The sequence below is a fragment of the Takifugu rubripes genome, chromosome 22, assembly GCF_901000725.2.
Source record: "Takifugu rubripes chromosome 22, fTakRub1.2, whole genome shotgun sequence".
Classification (NCBI taxonomy): domain Eukaryota; kingdom Metazoa; phylum Chordata; class Actinopteri; order Tetraodontiformes; family Tetraodontidae; genus Takifugu; species Takifugu rubripes.
Window position 1 is genome coordinate 13712524 of NC_042306.1, and position 18222 is coordinate 13730745.

The 18222-nt window shown below is 44.7% G+C and overlaps 1 protein-coding gene across 7 annotated transcripts in view; it reads right to left on the reverse strand.

Annotated features, from left to right (window-relative positions):
- rnf220a (ring finger protein 220a) overlaps positions 1–18222 on the reverse strand; it is a 108165-nt gene that overhangs the window by 16554 nt on the left and 73389 nt on the right. For all 7 annotated transcript variants that reach the window (XM_029830875.1, XM_029830873.1, XM_029830874.1 and 4 more), the window contains exons 3-6: positions 9504–9633; positions 5196–5244; positions 2990–3085; positions 853–895 (exon numbers count right to left, since the gene is read on the reverse strand). In XM_029830875.1, the coding sequence (XP_029686735.1) occupies positions 853–895; positions 2990–3085; positions 5196–5244; positions 9504–9633 (318 nt within the window). The remainder of the gene's footprint in view (positions 1–852; positions 896–2989; positions 3086–5195; positions 5245–9503; positions 9634–18222) is intronic.

An 18222-nucleotide genomic window follows, 5' to 3' on the forward strand; every position in this document is an offset into this window, starting at 1 on the left:
TGAGGGGGAGGCTGAAGAGTTGAAAAATTGAAACAGCCCCCTGCTCCTTCGACCAGACTCTCCCCTGATGCTAATTGAGGGGAGCATTCTTAAATAGAGAAAAGAATAGAGAAAAGAAGTGGTTGCTAATTAGGTCCGGCAGGGATCTCTGCCCCCCTCCAGCTGTTATACCACTCATAAAAAAGACTCCTGGTTCCACCTGAGCAAACCACCAACATAACAGCACAAAATTAACAGTAGCCAGATTTATTTGCGATTGTGTCAGAAGTTTATGTCACAATAACGACGTTCTGGCAGCAAAAGCTAAGGATAATCACACCCCCCTCAGCAACTGAATCAATAATTGAGCCATGGCGCTGTTATAAAGCAGAATTACTGCTTATTAGGGTTCTTTCATTTCACATCGTTTAAATTTGCATAAGTCTGCATTAAAAGCAACTCTTTTTTTTTCAAAAAAGAAACTTTAGTTGCAAAAAAAAAGATCATTATAATGGGCATCATCATTATTGTTTCTGGCTTGTTAGTGATAACTAATAAAAATGTGCTTTTCTAACTTTTAAAATTGATTATTTATTCATTTATTTGGCTCCACCAACACAAATGATTGCAACTGGATGGTAAACAGGCTGTTGCCAATCAGTAATAATTAACGCTGACTAGAATAAATGTACAGCAACTTACTTGGTCAGAACTAACTGTTGTATAAAAATATGAACATTGTCTAAATCAGTAAATGAATAAACTTCGTTAAAGTTTTCACCCTTACAAACATACCCCGATGCAATTAAGAGTAATGTTCACTTTAGGGATATAAAGCACATACTGTGTCCAGGAATCCTTCTGTGTACATACCATTCAATCTTGATTGCCTGTTAGCTCGAACACGTAAAAACGTCTGTAAGCAGAGGAAGGAAAAAAGAAGTATACATTAGACACTTTTAAAAAATGTGATAATGTGTTTATTTGTGAACTTTTCTGAGGCTGATTGCTTTGGATGCTAAAGAAGCTGCTGGATAAACAAACCTACTTCTCTCTTGTTTTCCACCTCCTCCATCTCAGCCACAGTTCCCTCACAGCATCTTGAACAGATGCTGAAACTCTCTGCTTTAAACTGCCAGACTCACTCCCCACACACTCCTCATCACGCTTTACCCAAGTCTGAAACTATTATTTAATACGGATGGAACAGGATTGAAGGTGGCGCCCATAACGACAAATAGCGCTGCTATCCGACGCCATATTGGCTTGTTTTGATCATGTGACCCGGCTGGAGACGGAAGTGAGGAAACGTCACGTGTCTTTCCATACTTTGACCACTAGGGGGCACGGTGGCTCATTAAACGTTTGGCCTGCAGTTGTTGGCGTACATGTTCGCATGTAGACATTCTAGAAAGAAGAGTGCAAGATGCACCGGAGCGTTTTAAAACGCAACAAATGTGTAATATCTAGGTTAATTCTGACAGTTCAACCGTATTTGAAAATTTAGAAAAATAGTAATGTAGGGTAAAGTATCACATATAATTAGCACTTGTAAACTATCAAACGTTGGATCCTTCTTGTTAAAAATGTCCATATTTATTATTTAACCATCATAGCATAGCAGTACTGTATTTGCATTTACTAAAGTTCTTTTCTTAAATGCTAACCACATTCAACTATGAACAATGTCATCTAATTGAATCATACATTAACTTAAGTAGCATATCTGGGGTCTTGGTTAACAGGATGCCAGGGATCATCCCCTGCATCATTAAGAATAATTGTCTTGTCATTAAAAGTGTAGCTCTGAGGAAGAAATTAAGCCCTCTATCTCCTCCACTTATGCCTCATGTCTATTGGGTTTGAAACCCAGAGGCATCTATGTCTTTATCTGCAGTATATGCTGACTGAAGCACCCCCGGTCACAGTTATGGATGCCCCCTCTTTGACATGGCAACAGGGAGTAGGCGGTGGTTCAGTCCTCTCACTGTCAAGCCCATCGTCCATCATCAAGAAGCACTGGACGGTCAGGCCATGTCCTGCTGCTCGAGCCGCTCACCCACCTTCTCACTCCTTCCTCCTCACCACCCCCCACTTCTTGCTGCCACTTGACTTATAGTCCCACTCGCCTTGCATCGCCACGACTACCAAATCATTATGATACACTCACTGAGTGGCTGCAGATGGGTCAGGTTTTCAGTGGAGGGTGGAAGCAGAGAGAAAGAGCACTGAGGTGCACTGACGGGCAGAGAGAAGGTGGCAAAGTCTGCCATTAGGCCTCAATTTCAGGGTGGTAAAAAGAGTCACCATTGACTTAATCATTTGTATAATATAAGGTGATTTCAGCAGTTTCACTTAATGAGAAAATCTACTTTATCGCTATAAGGTTTTTATGAGCTGTGTCATCTCGAACGTATGGATGGAACGTCTGTATGAACTTAATAGGTCTTACTTTATGGTGTAAGGGGGGAAATACACTTAATCCAGAGATACATCAGCACCACAGGAATTAACGGGACAAACTTTGATGAATTTTAGAGATTGATTCACACAACGTGGCTCAGATGTCAGGAGATTTACCCTTTGAGAGGGTAGAAAGGCCCAAATATCACAAGTCCTCTGCTGTTTTTGTTTTCTTATGCTCTCCCTTTCAATTCTAACATCAGACCAAGATAATCGCTACATCATGTCAGCGGGCAGCAAGCAATCAGATGTCTGTGTGTCACTTTACAACACCAAATAATACCATCTATACATTTCTATAAATGTACCAGTTCATTAAGTCTTATTCATATTTAAGAAATGTGACATGAATAATTGATGTATGAATATCTTGTACCACACTTAATGTTCTCCTCAGCACAGCAGGATAATGTAGTAATGGTACGAAATGTCAAATGTCAGCTAGTTAAGAGCTCAAAGCACAAACATGAAAATGTTGTCAAACTGGACCCACTGTCAGTGTGCATGTGCGTGTGCGTGTGCATGTGCGTGTGACTGTGACTGTGACCTGGTATCTGTCGGAGTGGTGGATGTCTTCAGAGGACAGAGGTGAGACCACAGGAGATTCTCCCTCACGCTTGATGTGCACCGACAGCATCATTGACTGGGGAGAGAGATGAATGTGTTAAATGGCTGCACGTTCCCACCTCCGGTGTCATGATTACAGCAGAGCCTCTGTATTTTCTGGCAGCTGCCATCGTGGCGTGAGCAGAGAGGTGGTGTTTTTACCATTCCCGCCTCCAGAAGCCAACCCACTGGCCTACAGCAGGTCACCATCTCACATTTACACCACAAGAGAAGAGATTTGATCTGGAGTTGGACTGGTGATTAAAGTGCAACCAGAGTTCAGGAAGGTCGCAGTAACAGAAGTGAAGACACGGCCCCGCCACCATTTTTACAGAAACAACAAACACAGCGCTGTTTTAAATTAAATGATTATTTATGTCTTTAAAAACATCTGAATGAGCGCTGTGGGCTTCTCTCCTCGCAGATTCTGGAGGTGACACTGACAGTAACCTGACTTTGTCGATAAAGGGCCTTCTGCTGATTAGAGTTAATGTTTACGGGACGGTAGGATGAGTGAGGAAGGAGTGATCGATCAAGAAGAGGACAGAGGGTAAACGTGGGAAAAGGAGGAGCGTAACTGTCTGACATTATAAGACGCTGCTGCTTCATGAATCTGGATCCCAGCACTCCTCTATTCAGACGTACATGTCCAAAACAACCCCCCTTAGTCCAGAGAATCCTTCAGGTGAGGCACAAACCCAAAGAGAGCACGTAAAAAAGAGCATTAATAGAGCAATTTCACTATTTTCACAGGCTTATATCCTAAGTTCTAGCCCTGCGTGCGTGCTTGCGTGCACACGTGCTGACATTGCCATGCTGTGCCATTTTTCCCCTTTACAAGGCATCTATGAAATATTTGTATTTACAGTCTTCTTCTATTAATCAAGTGGAAAGGGGCAGAGCAGAGGCTTAAGTGCTCGACAGCAGTAATCTAATAATAATATGTGAGAAATGACCAACCTCCAGTGCTGCCACAGTAAATTGGACATTATGCATGACGCTATTGTGCCTGTGTGAGTGCGTGTGTGTGAGTGCGTGTGTGTGTGTGTGTGAGAGAGAGAGAGAGGGAGAGAATCTTCTTTTTTCCAACTCTGGATTAAAAAGGTCAGGAATCATTTACCTGGGGGCGTCCTGAGAATGTGCTTAAGTTTTATCATTAGAAAATGACATTTACCGGGATTCTACAAAGAGATTACACGTGAAGATGGTTCCATTGAAATTTTGGCCTTTTAAATCCAACCAATTAAAATCACAGTGTAACAGAAGAAGAGGCGTTACGAAAAGGTTGCATTCAAACTGCGGTGAAATGAGCGTGGAGCTGCAGGTGGGAATTTGCATTGAAAAAACTGGTTGCACCTGAATAAAGGAAGGATATTGTGTACTCTCAGACACTACAACAGCTATTTGCTCAAAGAGCATTAAGTATCAATTATTGATGTACTTTAAATGCCGCTGTTCCTCAATAGTAAATATAGTATAAATATCAAAGGTACTAATAGAGGTGCTCTTATTTGTACTACAGTATATATTACATGCTAAATGACTCTACAGATGTTGTTACAGTCTCTTTTTTTAACAAAATAAAGTGCTCAACGCAGCCTGAGCCGCTCGTAAAGTGGTGCGTTTGAGTTAATCTGGTCCACCAGGGCCGGGCGGTGCACGACGGGGAGCAGATAAGGACATCAGACCTGGCTGCTTCGGACCGGCCCCGTCCGTTCTCCACGGACCGCCGAGGAATACTAAACAACAGCAGCGAGATGCGCAGTCACGACCGCGGTGCCAGAGCAGCGCTCGCTCCTCAAGCGTGAGCCCCCCCGCGGTGCCGCGAGCGCCGCTCTGACCCTGGGTCAGGAACCTGAGGTGTGTGGGTGATGTGCACATTTGTTTCCTGCAGCAGCGTGTTTCACCTTAGTGTCAGCTATCGCCACTCAGAGAGGCACCATTCCAGACATGCCTCCGGACATGCATTACTCTTAGGAACGTTGAACCTATATTGTAAGTTATACTCTAAAATCATGAGAATAATCATTTCGGGGGAAGTGCCGGCTCGATGGAGTCAGGGAGCTCTTTTTAGGCTTTATCTTTGGGCACTGTTGTAACTTTAGTGCTGCCGATCACAAAGCTTAAAAACGTCAGCTTCTCCTCACCTTGGGGGTTCCTGGAGTGGCTGCTCCATCCTTGGGCGAGGGGTTCTTGCTGCAAGAGAAAACAAAACAAAGCTGGAGTTTGCGTTTGTGTTCACCGAAGCCGTCGGTTCATAGACATTTGACAATTTCACAAATCGTGCATTTCCTCCATATTCTGTCAAAATGGTCTCCTTTATTTACATCCTCTTCTGATTCTGGATTGATTTGTCTCATCGTTACTTCCCTCCTCCTATTTCACACTCTCCGACTTTCACTCCAGACATCAAGATAACTGTTTCTGAGCCTCTCTGAATGTCACGACAGGCTGACGTTGACAAACCGAGACAAGGTTGTCATGTTTTCTTTGAGACCCTGTTAGCTCTCCAAGCCCCCACTGGACACCCCCCCCTCCCCAACACACACACACATACACACACATACCGCACACACTGGCTAACCATGGAACAGAATGTGGCTGATACACAACTAAGCACAACCTCTAATCTGACAGCATGCCCTGCTAGACAAGGGATTTTCTTTTTCAATGGATGGATAATAAGAATAAGAAATCTTATTCATATGTCTTATCTGAGGGGAAAATATACAAAGTGGTGCACACGAAACCATGAGAGCAAGACAAGGAAAATATATAAGGAGTAGAATGGCCAGCAGCACATGATGGGAATGTATGACAAGATACAAAAATGTAAATAATGTCGATGTATTCTTTTCCGACATGCAACCGCTGATGCAGAGAGTGGTTTTGTCTTTTTTTTACTGGCCATTAAAAATTCCCAACCCACTGTTAGACATGTTCCCTCACTATTTCCTGGAACACTCCAGGTTTCTGCCTTCAGTCACAGATTGAGAATTACTGCTTCTTGTGGAAGTAATGCTTCATTTAAACGAAAGCCATATTAATTTTTGCGCCACCACACACGGCTGTGCTGCTGTTGCTGTGACGACCTTCAGAGCTCACCTCCTCCTGTTTATTTTAACACACAAAAGAAATTGTTGACCCTTTTTAAAAATTAAACCAAGAGGAAATTAGATGCATTAGATGATTTCCATTCTTCCGGTTCACTGTGTATAATATTAACAGATTTTTAGGTGTACATACTCTACATTTCTTTGTGTAACATATCACACACCACGCTTGCGTGCGTGCGCGGGCGCATGTGTGTTAAAGTTGAGCAGCAAAGAATTTTGGTTGACACAGCAGCTGCATTGGAATCTGACAACGCCGCCACCTCCCATCTTTTCCATCTGTCTCTGTCATCTCTCCCTCCCTCTTCCTCTCTCTTTTATTCATTACCTGGAAGCTCTGCAGAGGCATCAACAATAACAGCCACCTCTACCTGCTTGTTGACGGTGTCAAACGGCGACAGGAGACTGAGGCGGAGGGAGGGCGAGGACAGCGGCTGCACGCCTGCCACGATGGGAGAAAATTGCCACAATGACAGAGGGGGTGATAGAGAGATGAAAGGGAGTGGGGGGAAAAAAACAAGCATGGAAGGGGGAGCAGGTGAGAGAGATGTGGTGTGGAAAGAAGGACGGGCAAAAATAAAGAGAGAGCTCAAGAGAGGAAGATGAAAGAAGACAGAAAACCAGAGAAGGAAAGAGGGAGAGTAGCTGTGTCTCGTATGCGCTTCACACATCTGTTTGCCCCGTGCTATGAATTTTTGATGCAGAGGGTTACAGGGCTGGAAACTCCAGCTGCCTGCCTTGTCAAAGCCAGCAGAAGAGTAGAAAGTGGAAATGAGCTGCACAGCAAAGTGAAACGATCAGAGAGGACAGAGGGCAGGAAAAAAGAGCCGAGCTCCAGCAATTTAACATGTCCCACTTAATGAGGTGTGCGCGTGTGTTGGGGGGCAGATGTCTTTTTGTTATTTAATCACGCTCAGTTGCAAACTGGGTAAATGATTTATATATGATCTATAACACATGTTGATGTACAGTAGAGCAGTTTGAATTGAAGTGGGTGGAAAAAAGAGCGTCTATCCACCTCACCGGGGGTGAAATGGTCATCAACGGGGAAAGACAAACAGGGTTTGAGTGACAGGTAACAGAGACCTCTGCAACCCACCCCCACCTGCACACACACACACACACACACACACACACACACACACACACACACACACAAAAACACCATCAGCGTTTGAAAGAGAGGGAGATGTGTGTGAAATAGATGGAAGGAATGTGCAACACTGATTGCTTTTTTTTTGGTCTTTTTGTGTCATTTCACAACTGAACATGCTATTTGATTGATTATGGATGAGGAGAAGGAGAGAAAGGGGGAGGGTGGGGGAGTATGCAGATTACTTTGCCCCGACAAGCCACCTGATGTGTACAGGGCAGAATGGATTTCCATTTGCTTGTGTTTGTGTGATTTACATGATCTTAGTTGAGGAGCTACAGAGGCCAACTAACAAGAGAGGACAGGCAGACAGTTGTAATCTGTCTCTCTATCTCTCTCTCACACACACACACACACACACACACACACACACACACACACACACACACACACACACACTTTCATTTCCACGCAGGACAATACAGTAAAATAAGGAGCAGGCATGTACAGAACAGGTCAGGAGAATTTGGGATGCATATTCACACACACACACACACACACACACACACGCACACACACACACACACACACACACACACACACACACACACCTTCGTTTCCATACCCACAGCTCTTTTATTCAGTGAGCGCTGGTCATCATTAAAGGCAGATTTACTACAAATTGGACCAAATTCCCACTGTCACTTTCAATGATGGCTGCTACCATGCAGAGAGCTGAGGAGAAAAGGAGACTCTGTGTGTGTGTGTGTGCGTGTGTGTGTGTGTGTGTGTGTGTGTGTGTGTGTGTGTGTGTGAGAGAGAGAGAGAGAGAGATAGAGAAAGACAGAGAGAGACCATGCAAAAACACACACATCTCTTTTCTTTTGGATGGATAAGTCAGTCAGTTAGGTCACAATCTGTCACTATTTCCTTAAAAAAGTGTGTGTGTGTGTGTGTCTGTGTGTGTGTGTGTGTGTGTCTGTGTGTGTCTGTGTATGCGACGAAAGGAAGGGCATCCTTCTAACCTTTATTAATTATTGAAACATACACACACACATCCCAGCATATCAGACAATGATGGATGACCCTCAACCAGCTCGCTCCCATTTTCTGTTCCATTTTATCTGTTTCTATATCTAGAGGCTTTATTTTCCCCCAGAGCATCTTCAGCTCCAGCTTAGATGTTAGAATCTCAGCTATCAGCTCAACGTTCCCAGTGAAAGGTGGCTGAAAGCTATAGAAACCTTTCCAATGGATTTGGTGTTTTATTCCACTTCTCACCTCACCTGGCTCTTCAGGTGCCCGACACTCCTTCTGAGCGGTTGCTCCACCTCTCAATCATCACCTCTGTAACCTTCCCCCATTTTTCACCAGAGCTTTATTCATTTTGAAGGTACTTTGCATTTTTCTCCACGACTCACATTAACGTCCTCTCAAACGGTCTCATTCAAGGTGACTGGTTGGTTTGATCCTGCACGTGCAGCTTTAACTAACAGAGAAATCAGGATGGGAGATCAGAGACAGACTAACCACAGGAAAGGGTAGGCTTTTCATTCGTTAATTTAATGATACCAACATGTGTAAATCACTGCAGCGGTCATCAACACACAGTGCCAATAAAAAGGGACAGGATGACAGAGGGGAGGAGGGGGACAGGAGGCACAAACAGGGTGTAAAGTGAGGCATCATTTCCACCGGGGTGACGGCATCGGATGCCCTGTTTCACTGGGTTAATGGGGACCATCATAAAGCTGGGCAGCACAGGTGGCTACCAGGTCATACACAAGCACCAGTCCCACACAGGCCACACACCCCCGTATATAAACACACACGCAACCAGATGTGTGGTCGGGATGAAATATGGAACCTAATGGTTGTGTTCTATCGTTAAAAGGGCTTGGAGCTGATTTATCCACCGTAAAACTGCTCATCCACCTGCCACGAGGAGAAGAAGAGAGCGGCAGTGACCCCGAGGTCACGGGTTTGATTCCTAATCCCTGCTGGAAACCATTACGCAGACGGCATGGTGATGCCTTTTATGCAGATTTATGGCACAAACGTTCTGGTCGGAAATAATAATAGTGATGCTTATTGACACTTCATGTTAGTGATTTAGGAGATGCCTGATGCTGGAGTTATCTGGCACTGCTAAGCTAGCCAGTGGGGAGGATCCTCAGCTATAACCAGCTACTGTATGTTGGAATAAACTGTTCATGTGACTGTAGCTGCCAGAGTGTGAGCACACGTACCTGAGGCAGATGTTAGCCAGCCTCTCTATTTCTGTCTCCATGTGCTCCTGAAGCTCTCCAGGCCTGAGCAGTACCTGGCAGATGGGGCAGATTGGAGCCTGGCTGTCATACAGAGATATCTTCTTTTTACCTGCATAAAAAAAAAATAATGAGAGAGGCACAGGTGAGAACACCAGCATGCATTCAGGACGAGGAGGAACCAGGAAAACAACCTCATTTTCATGTTCATTCACGCCACTAATCCAAACTGAATATTGTCTAAATGGCTTGCAGACAACAAGTAGTTAATTTCTCCCTTATAATTGTGAAGGTCTGTGTTGTGTTCTCGCTCACACTGAGGTCGGAACCACAGAAATACTCTGTAAAGCTGACAGGCGCTGACAGCATCTGCATTGTAATTCTGCGTTGCACACAGTCAAAAAGGGCAATAGAGTGGCGTACAGTCTCCATCGTGTCCTTTAGGTCAAAGCAGATTTAAGGCAGCGTCGGCCATGGATGAGATAATGCTGTGTCGAGGCTGCCAACAACACCGGCTCACTTCATTGTCCTTGATCAGCAGTGCACGGGGGGGGTCCACCTCTGGGTGTCTCTATGTAGGCCGTGATATTGTGCCAACTCAGGTGTGTTTTTAAAGCCTACTTTAAAGCTTAACGGGGATATTTCCTGATTTCCTGTATTAACCCAATCAAAAGGGATAATTTTTCTGCAGCACTAGGCTCCAGCTGAGCCAAGATATCCCATTTAGACTGCTTGTCACCACGGCAACAAAGAGTCCGGTGAGGAAACTCCCAGTTAAGCACAAAAAGCTCTATATATATATGTGTGTGTGTGTGTGTGTATCCTTGATGATATATTCATCTGCCCTGTTCCTGACTCTCTCACACACACAGACACCACCAGCTCTTTTTTGAGCATGTGTGTGCATACCAGGCTCCTCTTTCTCAACAGCACCACCACAGTAGACATGTTAATTGCCTCTGAAAAATAGGTAATCAATGATTCCCTCTTTCTCTCTGCACCTTTTTCTGTCTCAACACCTCCACTTTTCTCTATTATTTGTCCCATTTCTTCCCCTTTTCCACCATTTCCCATCTGATCATTTCAAAGTTTTCCCCTTTTTCCCAACCTCTCTTTTACCTCCGCCTCGCTCCTTTCAGTGTGTTTCAATTTCTTGCTTAGCTCCTCCATCGCTCCTTCCCTGCAGCCCCACCTCTGTCTCCCATTTATTGCTTTGACAAGATAATTTGAGTCACGCTGATCCCGCCACTATTCACAAGAGTAAACAAAGAAAGATCCAATCCCCATCTGAACCTGACGGGGCTCTTTCCATTCTGCAGACACACACCAGGATACACACACACACACATCAGCTTGGGAGATTCATTATTTCAAGGCTTTGTGATGTTAAAAAATGTATGTTTTTATAAAATTGACTGTTAGAATTCTGATACGCAACATTTTCCCTGACAGCGTCCTTTATGTTTGAGGACTCTTTTTAAGCGTGGAAACGTTTGAAAGCAGAATATAAAACAATCATTTCATCGAAATGAGTTGAATTCAGCTGCCTTAACACAAGAGAGAGAAAAAAGCAGAAGAAAAGAGGGGGTGGAGGAGGTGGTGGTGCCACATGCAGGGGTGTCAGTGCCCTAAAGATGATTAATGTTGGGGCAACACACCTACATGTGTCCTGCTGTGGACTCTCTCTCTCTCTCACACACACACACACACACACCCTGCGGCATGACAAGGGTGCGTTTAATCTCGAGCAGCAGAGGGAAGGTATCAGATCCACAGGAGAGGAGGGGGGGGCAATAACAAGGAAATAGGCCTGACAGGACTTTTTAGTGCTGAGATTCTTCAGTGAAACGCTGGCTGACGGCGCCAACGAGGGATGGATAGATAGACGAGAGGCGAGAGGAGTTGTGTATCTCTGACAGCTATGATGGAGTGTAGGGCTGACCCTCCCCACACCGCACACCCCTCCACATGTACCAAGGTGGCTTGTCTCGTCTCTCTTTTCCTTTATCTCTCTGACTTTTCCCCTCTCTCCATCTGTTTGGCTCTTTCTGGTTTTGTCATAGAACAAAGTGTCATCTGGCTGACGGGATGAACATCAGTGACTTTCCACAAAGTCTGATTTAAATATGAGTGTTATTAATTCTGAACTGTTTATAGTGATGCGCTAAGTTTGATCCAGGACGTTTCTTTTAAATTTCCTTTGACCTACAGCACGTATTCTTCTCTTTAGCTTTAGTTCTTACAGCCTGTGTACTTTGTGTGTTCTGCCACACCGTAAATGCTGTGTACAGTTTCTGTTTTTTTAGCCAAAAGCTGATGCAAAATCCTCAGATGTCACTCACTGTGAAAGCAGTTTAATCCCTTTTAACACTTGAAGCAGCATCCCTTATCTTCTCTTTATTTCTGTACTTTTTCCCTCCGCTGCACACACACGTACACCTTCTCTCACTCTTTCTCTCCCGTGTTGCTTTGGTCCAGATGAAGTGGGAATCAATAGATGCTAGATAGTGCAGGCTCCCAGTCACGGACTACAATGAGCCGAGGTAAAAGGCCACCTCCAGAGAGGACAGGGATTGTCAGCTCAATACTCTCTCTCAATGGGAGCAGAGATAAAAAACCATTTGGGGCGTCCTCATGGCTCACTGGGCTAAGAGGCAAACCATGTACTCACAACTCTGTGGGTCCAAATCACATTTAATGACCTGTATTGTGTGTCATCTCCACGCTTTTATCCGAGCCTTCATTCCTCTCGGGAAACAGGAGATTTTCCGTGGCCCAAACCCAACCAGAATATGTGATACAGCTATGAGCAATTTCCCTAATTCCTCGTCTGGACAAAGAAACTAGAGGAAATGTCTGACCTGTAATGAACCTGAGGCTTTTCCCTCAGGTTGAATTAACTTGTAAATGATATACACCCAATCAACTAATGAGCGCTGTGCATGTAAACTGGATTCAAGCACCACAATAAGAGTCAAAAAGGAAGAGAGCTGGATTTATGAGTTGGCACAAACATGGTATGTTGGCAAGGAGACGCAACATGCAGAAAAAACACACAAGCATTTCCCAAATGGAATTACACTTGGTGTGTATCCCTACTTTGTCTGCGTTTCTGTCCTTGAACAACTGGTGTCTCCTTGCGCACACACACACACACACACACACACACACACACACACACACACACACACACACACACTCCAATCCCTCCCCATTGTTGTTCCCCCTAAATGAGGTTTCTGGCATGCATCAAGTGTTTATGCCCGCTGCCCCTCTTTTCTCGTCTTCGCCTCCTTCTCTTAGCCCCTCCCTTCGACTTTCGCCCAGCCGGTTAGCTGTAACACCCGCCAACATCGGTAAACAAGGAAATCTCTCAGCTGCAGCCCGGCGTGTAACCGCATTACCGCGCCCGATAACCTCTTCAAATAATGTGCGATAAGGGGAATTTGATTTGATTTACGGAAAGGGAAAGGGGGCCACTTCTGTTCACCCTCAATCTCCCTTTTTTCTTTATTTTTCCCCCACGCTCTCACTCCCCCTCCCCGCCACTGTCTGCTCTTCTGCTTTTTGCTTAGTTTAGCCCTCAGGTCCCAGCCCCCCCCCCCCTAACTGTCTCATATCCCCTTCCCCCAGAATGACACTACCTTGCATCCACAATCAAATAAATCCCGCTGAAATGTCAGCCTTCATTTTGATTCTCTCCTCTCTCATCCAACACAAGGTGAGGTGAGAGGCCCCACTAAAGCCATCATCTCCATAATGGCAAATATGAGCCCTAAAGCCCAAAACCAGGGGCTGTGTTAACACAAATGGGTGTGTGTGTGTGTGTGTGTGTGTGTGTGAGGTGATATGGTTTTAGCTTAAGTGAGCTGTGATTTAAGCAGGCAAGACACCGGGCTGATCACCGGCTCTGTGTCAGTGCCTCTGTGTGCCAAACAGATGAGGCTGTGCGGCTCATTCAGAGGACATTTGATGAAATGGAACGGGGGTCATCTCCAGTTTGCCACCCGGGCGGCGTTCTGCTGCTCTGTGCGCGCGTCTTTCCCTGTCAGACCGTGCACGTGTGTGCGCGCCTGTGTGTTTGTGCATTCTCGCCGGGTGACAATGATGCATGGTGCTTTTAAATAGCACTCCTCCACGCCCTGCTCAAAACTCATCACCAGCCTCTTTCACCATCCCTCCCACCCAACCTCCGCCTGCTCCCTGGGGTTGTCACTTTTAGAAAAGCAAATGAAATGTCGGCACGGTGGGGAGCAGGGATGAAGAGATAGCTGCATAGAGAGGAGAAAGGTGTGTGTGTGTGTGTGTGTGTGTGTGTGTTTGCTGTCAAGAGTTTTGAATCTGTATCTATGAGTAAACAAATGGAAGTGAGGCTTCCATTTGGACCAACATTTTGCTGCTGCTTGTACCTTTCTCTTAATTCCTTCCAGGCCAAATTAGTGACATTTTGAATGTGTTCAATTTTCATTGGAATTGAAATAATGTGAAAAATAGTGAGGAGTTTTGTTGGTAAAAAAACATCAGAATTCTTTTTTTTTGAGGTCTCATGAATCATCAGCTGCCTGGTTCTGAACATATGCTGATAAATAATGACCTGATGATCCCAGCGTGTGTGTGTGTGTGTGTGTGTGTGTGTGTGTGTGTGTGTGTGTGTGTGTGTGTGTGTGTGTGTGTGTGTGTGAGCATCTGTAATGTGGGTTTTACTCTCGGGACCCTGCAGGGTGTGTGTGTGTGCCTAAAAGGCAACAGTGTGAACTCTGACTACTGACAGCTGCTTATTTAATCAATCACCTTGTCAGAGTGTGAGAGCAGGAGGGGGAGACAGTAGAGAGAGACAGAACTAAATTAATGGAGCATTAACCAAGCACTGACCCGCAGAGCACGCGAGCAACTAGCCGCTAAAGGCTAAATATCCACTGAAGACCCCCCCCCCCCCAACACACACACACACACACACGCCAAACCTTTTATCATAGAGCTTTAGGATTCAGTTGTGCAGCAAAGCAAATGGTCTGAAACGACTAGTTGAGCTGAATGTTTAAGATTGTATCTGTCTGATGTAATTATGGACTTAAATTAGAGAAATAGACACCGCTGCCTGCTCTGACCCATGACCCTCCACCCTCTCCGCTGAATGTCCCCCCTCTCCTGAAATGAGCAGAGGTGTGGAGGTGAGGCCTGTTGGTGCTCCTCTCCATCCCAAAGGATGGGCCTGACCTTGGCAGGATCACGCCTGTCAGTGGGTGAGGAGATACATCGGCAAGTTTTGAAAGAGGCCGCCAGAGTCAGCCCCTGAACGCCACACACGCACACACACACACACACACGCGGAGCTACGTCCTATACATCATCCTCTTTTAGTTGTCTCCCACTTTATCTCCCGTGTGCGAGGCTTCATTCTTCGTGTTGCTCTGCTTATTCCCTTACTCCCATTCAGCTCTCTCTCCTCCCTGCTCCCCTCTCATTATCCCTCTCCCTGCTGCTTTCATATGGTCGAGCAGCTGAATTAATTACCAAAGCCAATTAACGCTAGATTGGCTGATGTTTTAACTAATTAGCTTTAATGAGGGTGCCATGGCTGCCTGCACCCTGTTAATTGAATCCTAACAGCGGAGGAGGCGGCCTGTGGAGGTGAAATGAGAGGGATGGATTGATGGATAGATGGATGGATAGAAGGGGGCTCGTGCTCCCAGACACACTCTTATTGATAATATTTGGAGCACATCGCAGGAACACCCACCCAGTTGTTCCTACTGGTTTATCATTGACATTTTTGACCTGTAAAAGACACAAAAAACACGTAAACACTCATAGGAAGAGTGTATTTATGTTTTAAAAATGGTTTTTAGTGTTTTACCCAAGGAGCCATGTATAACATAAATCATTTCAGAATTTAGGAATTATTTAGTCTATAGTCTTGATTTTACCATCACTGTATGTATATGATTTCTCAAGCTAAACAAAGATAGATGTTAAACAGTTCTGCTAGCGTTATTAAAGGAAATTTTTCAGATGCAATTCATCATTTTATCCAATCAATCCAAATGAATGTGACTATGGAAAAGCTGCAGACCGTATTAGATAAACTTATGACATTATCCGTGTCTTCTCCCGTCCCGCTGATCTAATGAACATGTGGCAGATTGTCTCGGCAGGCCATAAAAATCTGCATGGTCGTGTAAAAGGCTTAATGATTTTAAAGTTACAGGAGAAAAGAGCCTGCAGTGTGTCTCATCCATCAAGTCTAGCACCGGCTCCCTCGCCAAATGGCCCTGCCACCTCACCTAGCTCTCAGGACCTTCATGCCAAGCACAGCCTCCCTCCCTCCCTCTCTTGGTCTCTGGTTTGCTCTTTTTTTCACTCTTTGAATGTAGAAAAGCACTTTTCTGTCCTTGTGTGCTGACTCATTGTTTTCTTGGTGCTATCTTTATCTATATCTCAAGAAGCTTGCGAGCCTGGGCGAGTGTGTTATATCACCTTAACCCCCCTGTGGACCCCTTAACTGCTGCCCACTTCAGCACCCCCACTTTGCAATAAGGTTCTTCTTACACGTGTTAACCCTTTGACCTGTTGTTGCAAACTGTAATCAATAGCATGACTCCCCACTGCTTCTCTTACACACTCAAGATATCAGTTCAATGCCTGGTCCTGGTTCAAGGTTACAGTGAGACAGAGGGAGCAAATCAAGGACAGAGATGGAATTGATTCATTTCCAGGATCTTCAGACTATCATCATCATCATCATCATCATCATCTGCTGCATCACTGTGCAGATTGTCGAATGGATTTAATCCCACTTGAACTGGTTAAAGTCTTCTGATTCAGCTCCAGCACCAAATACCTACTGGTATCACTATTTTCGTACCAATAACGGCTGAAGCGAAGGATTTGTTGCAGATTGTATTTGAGCTTCTTGCTTTATTCCCCATTTAAGCCTCTTGTAACTTTCTTTCTCACTTTAACAATGCACATGACAAATGTGTTGATGATGGCTTACAACGGAACATCTAGATTTCTGGTTTCTACGAGTGACACTGATGTTATTCAGACGCAATAATAAGTTTGAACACACTGATACGCACCAGTAACACCAGCCCAATGGAAATCAGATAAATAGATGGAATTGAACAGTCTGTCAAAGGCCCTTTAAATGCTGAAGCCATATGAGCCCTTTGTAAAGCAAATGCTGCTGCAGGTGTGTGTGTGAGTGTGTGTGTGAGTGTGTGCACACCCGCTTGACTTGTGTGTGAGAGGAATCTATTTCCCTTTGCTGAATCCCTGGCTCTAAATGATGGATTGATATCTCTCTTGCTGTGGATTATATGTGCATATGTGTGTGTCAGTGGCCTTCTCAGCCTCTCCTCTCAGACTCTTATCAGCTCTTGTCACAAACTGAGGATAGGGGATAATCCTTCATACAAGGGCCGCTGTCTGCCCTTCCATCTATCTCGCTGTCTTGCTGTCTGCTGCATTACCCCTCTCACCAGTGTGTCACCAGAATAGAAATCCAATGGACACAAAGCAAACTTCCGGCATCTCGGTAATCTCAGCAGACGGTGCGTTTGATGGATGAAACTCAGCCCAAACTTTTCCTTATTGTCCGAATAAGGTGTTCGAAATACAAACGATAATAGTTCATCTTGGAAGATCCCGTCGTGTTTGAGGACATGGCATTAGCCGTGTTCCATCAGTAGTAATTATCTGCCCTGACAATAAACACTTCAGTTCTGAAAGTACTGATGGGAATTATGTGTTTCCTTTGGCTGTCAGCTGACCTCACTGGAATAAAAAAACCACAGGAGCTTTAGGAAAATGACTCCAACCGAGAAAATGAAAAGGTTCTCAAGTCGGCGGTCATGCCTACACGCCTGTTGGGTTCTGTGTTGTGGTCTGGGTGCACGCCGTGCGCTCATGACAGCGGGAACTGCAGGTCACCTCACTGTTCCCGGAATCCGAGTGCTCCCTGGCACCAAACTGGACCACACGAAGGGGCTGCTCGTGAAAGCTTTCACGAGGACTTCATAATGTCAGAGAAACCTTTAAACACTACTCACATAATTGAATTTATGTGGACTGTTTTGTCCTAAAATAAAACAAGAGGGAAAGATTAGGACAAATTGTTTGCTGCATTGACTTTCCCCTCTTGGAAAACGGCAGATTCCAGATGGAAAACGAGGCTGTTTTAATTTGGTTTAGCCTAAAATAAACGACACCTTATGACCCTGTAAGTCCTCCCTCGATCATCCTGCCTGAGTGTCATTTACTGTACAATACAACCCAGAAATGGAGGAAAAGATGCAGTCAAAATAAATATATATATAGATATATATATGTCGGTATAGGTGTTAAGACTTGGTGGCAGCAGACAGATTACTATCAGCTGCAATTAGGTGTTAGACAGGTCACACCTGAGGCTATTTGTGAGTGTGTGAGTGTGTGTGTGTGCATGTGAGAGAGACTCTGTAAGACTATCCTCTCTCACCGATAGAGGGGGATGTTTCTCCACTCTTTGCAGAACAGCAGACGTTTATGGAATTTTTAAGAAATATTTTATGGAAGGGGCCATAAAATATCTGGCATTTGTTTTATTTCCAAAAGTAATATGGTTTCAAATATCGAATGCTAAAAATGCACATATATATATACTTTTTTTGTAAGGCTTCCTTGTGCCTTTTGGTGGATTATTTATTTTCTTTAACTA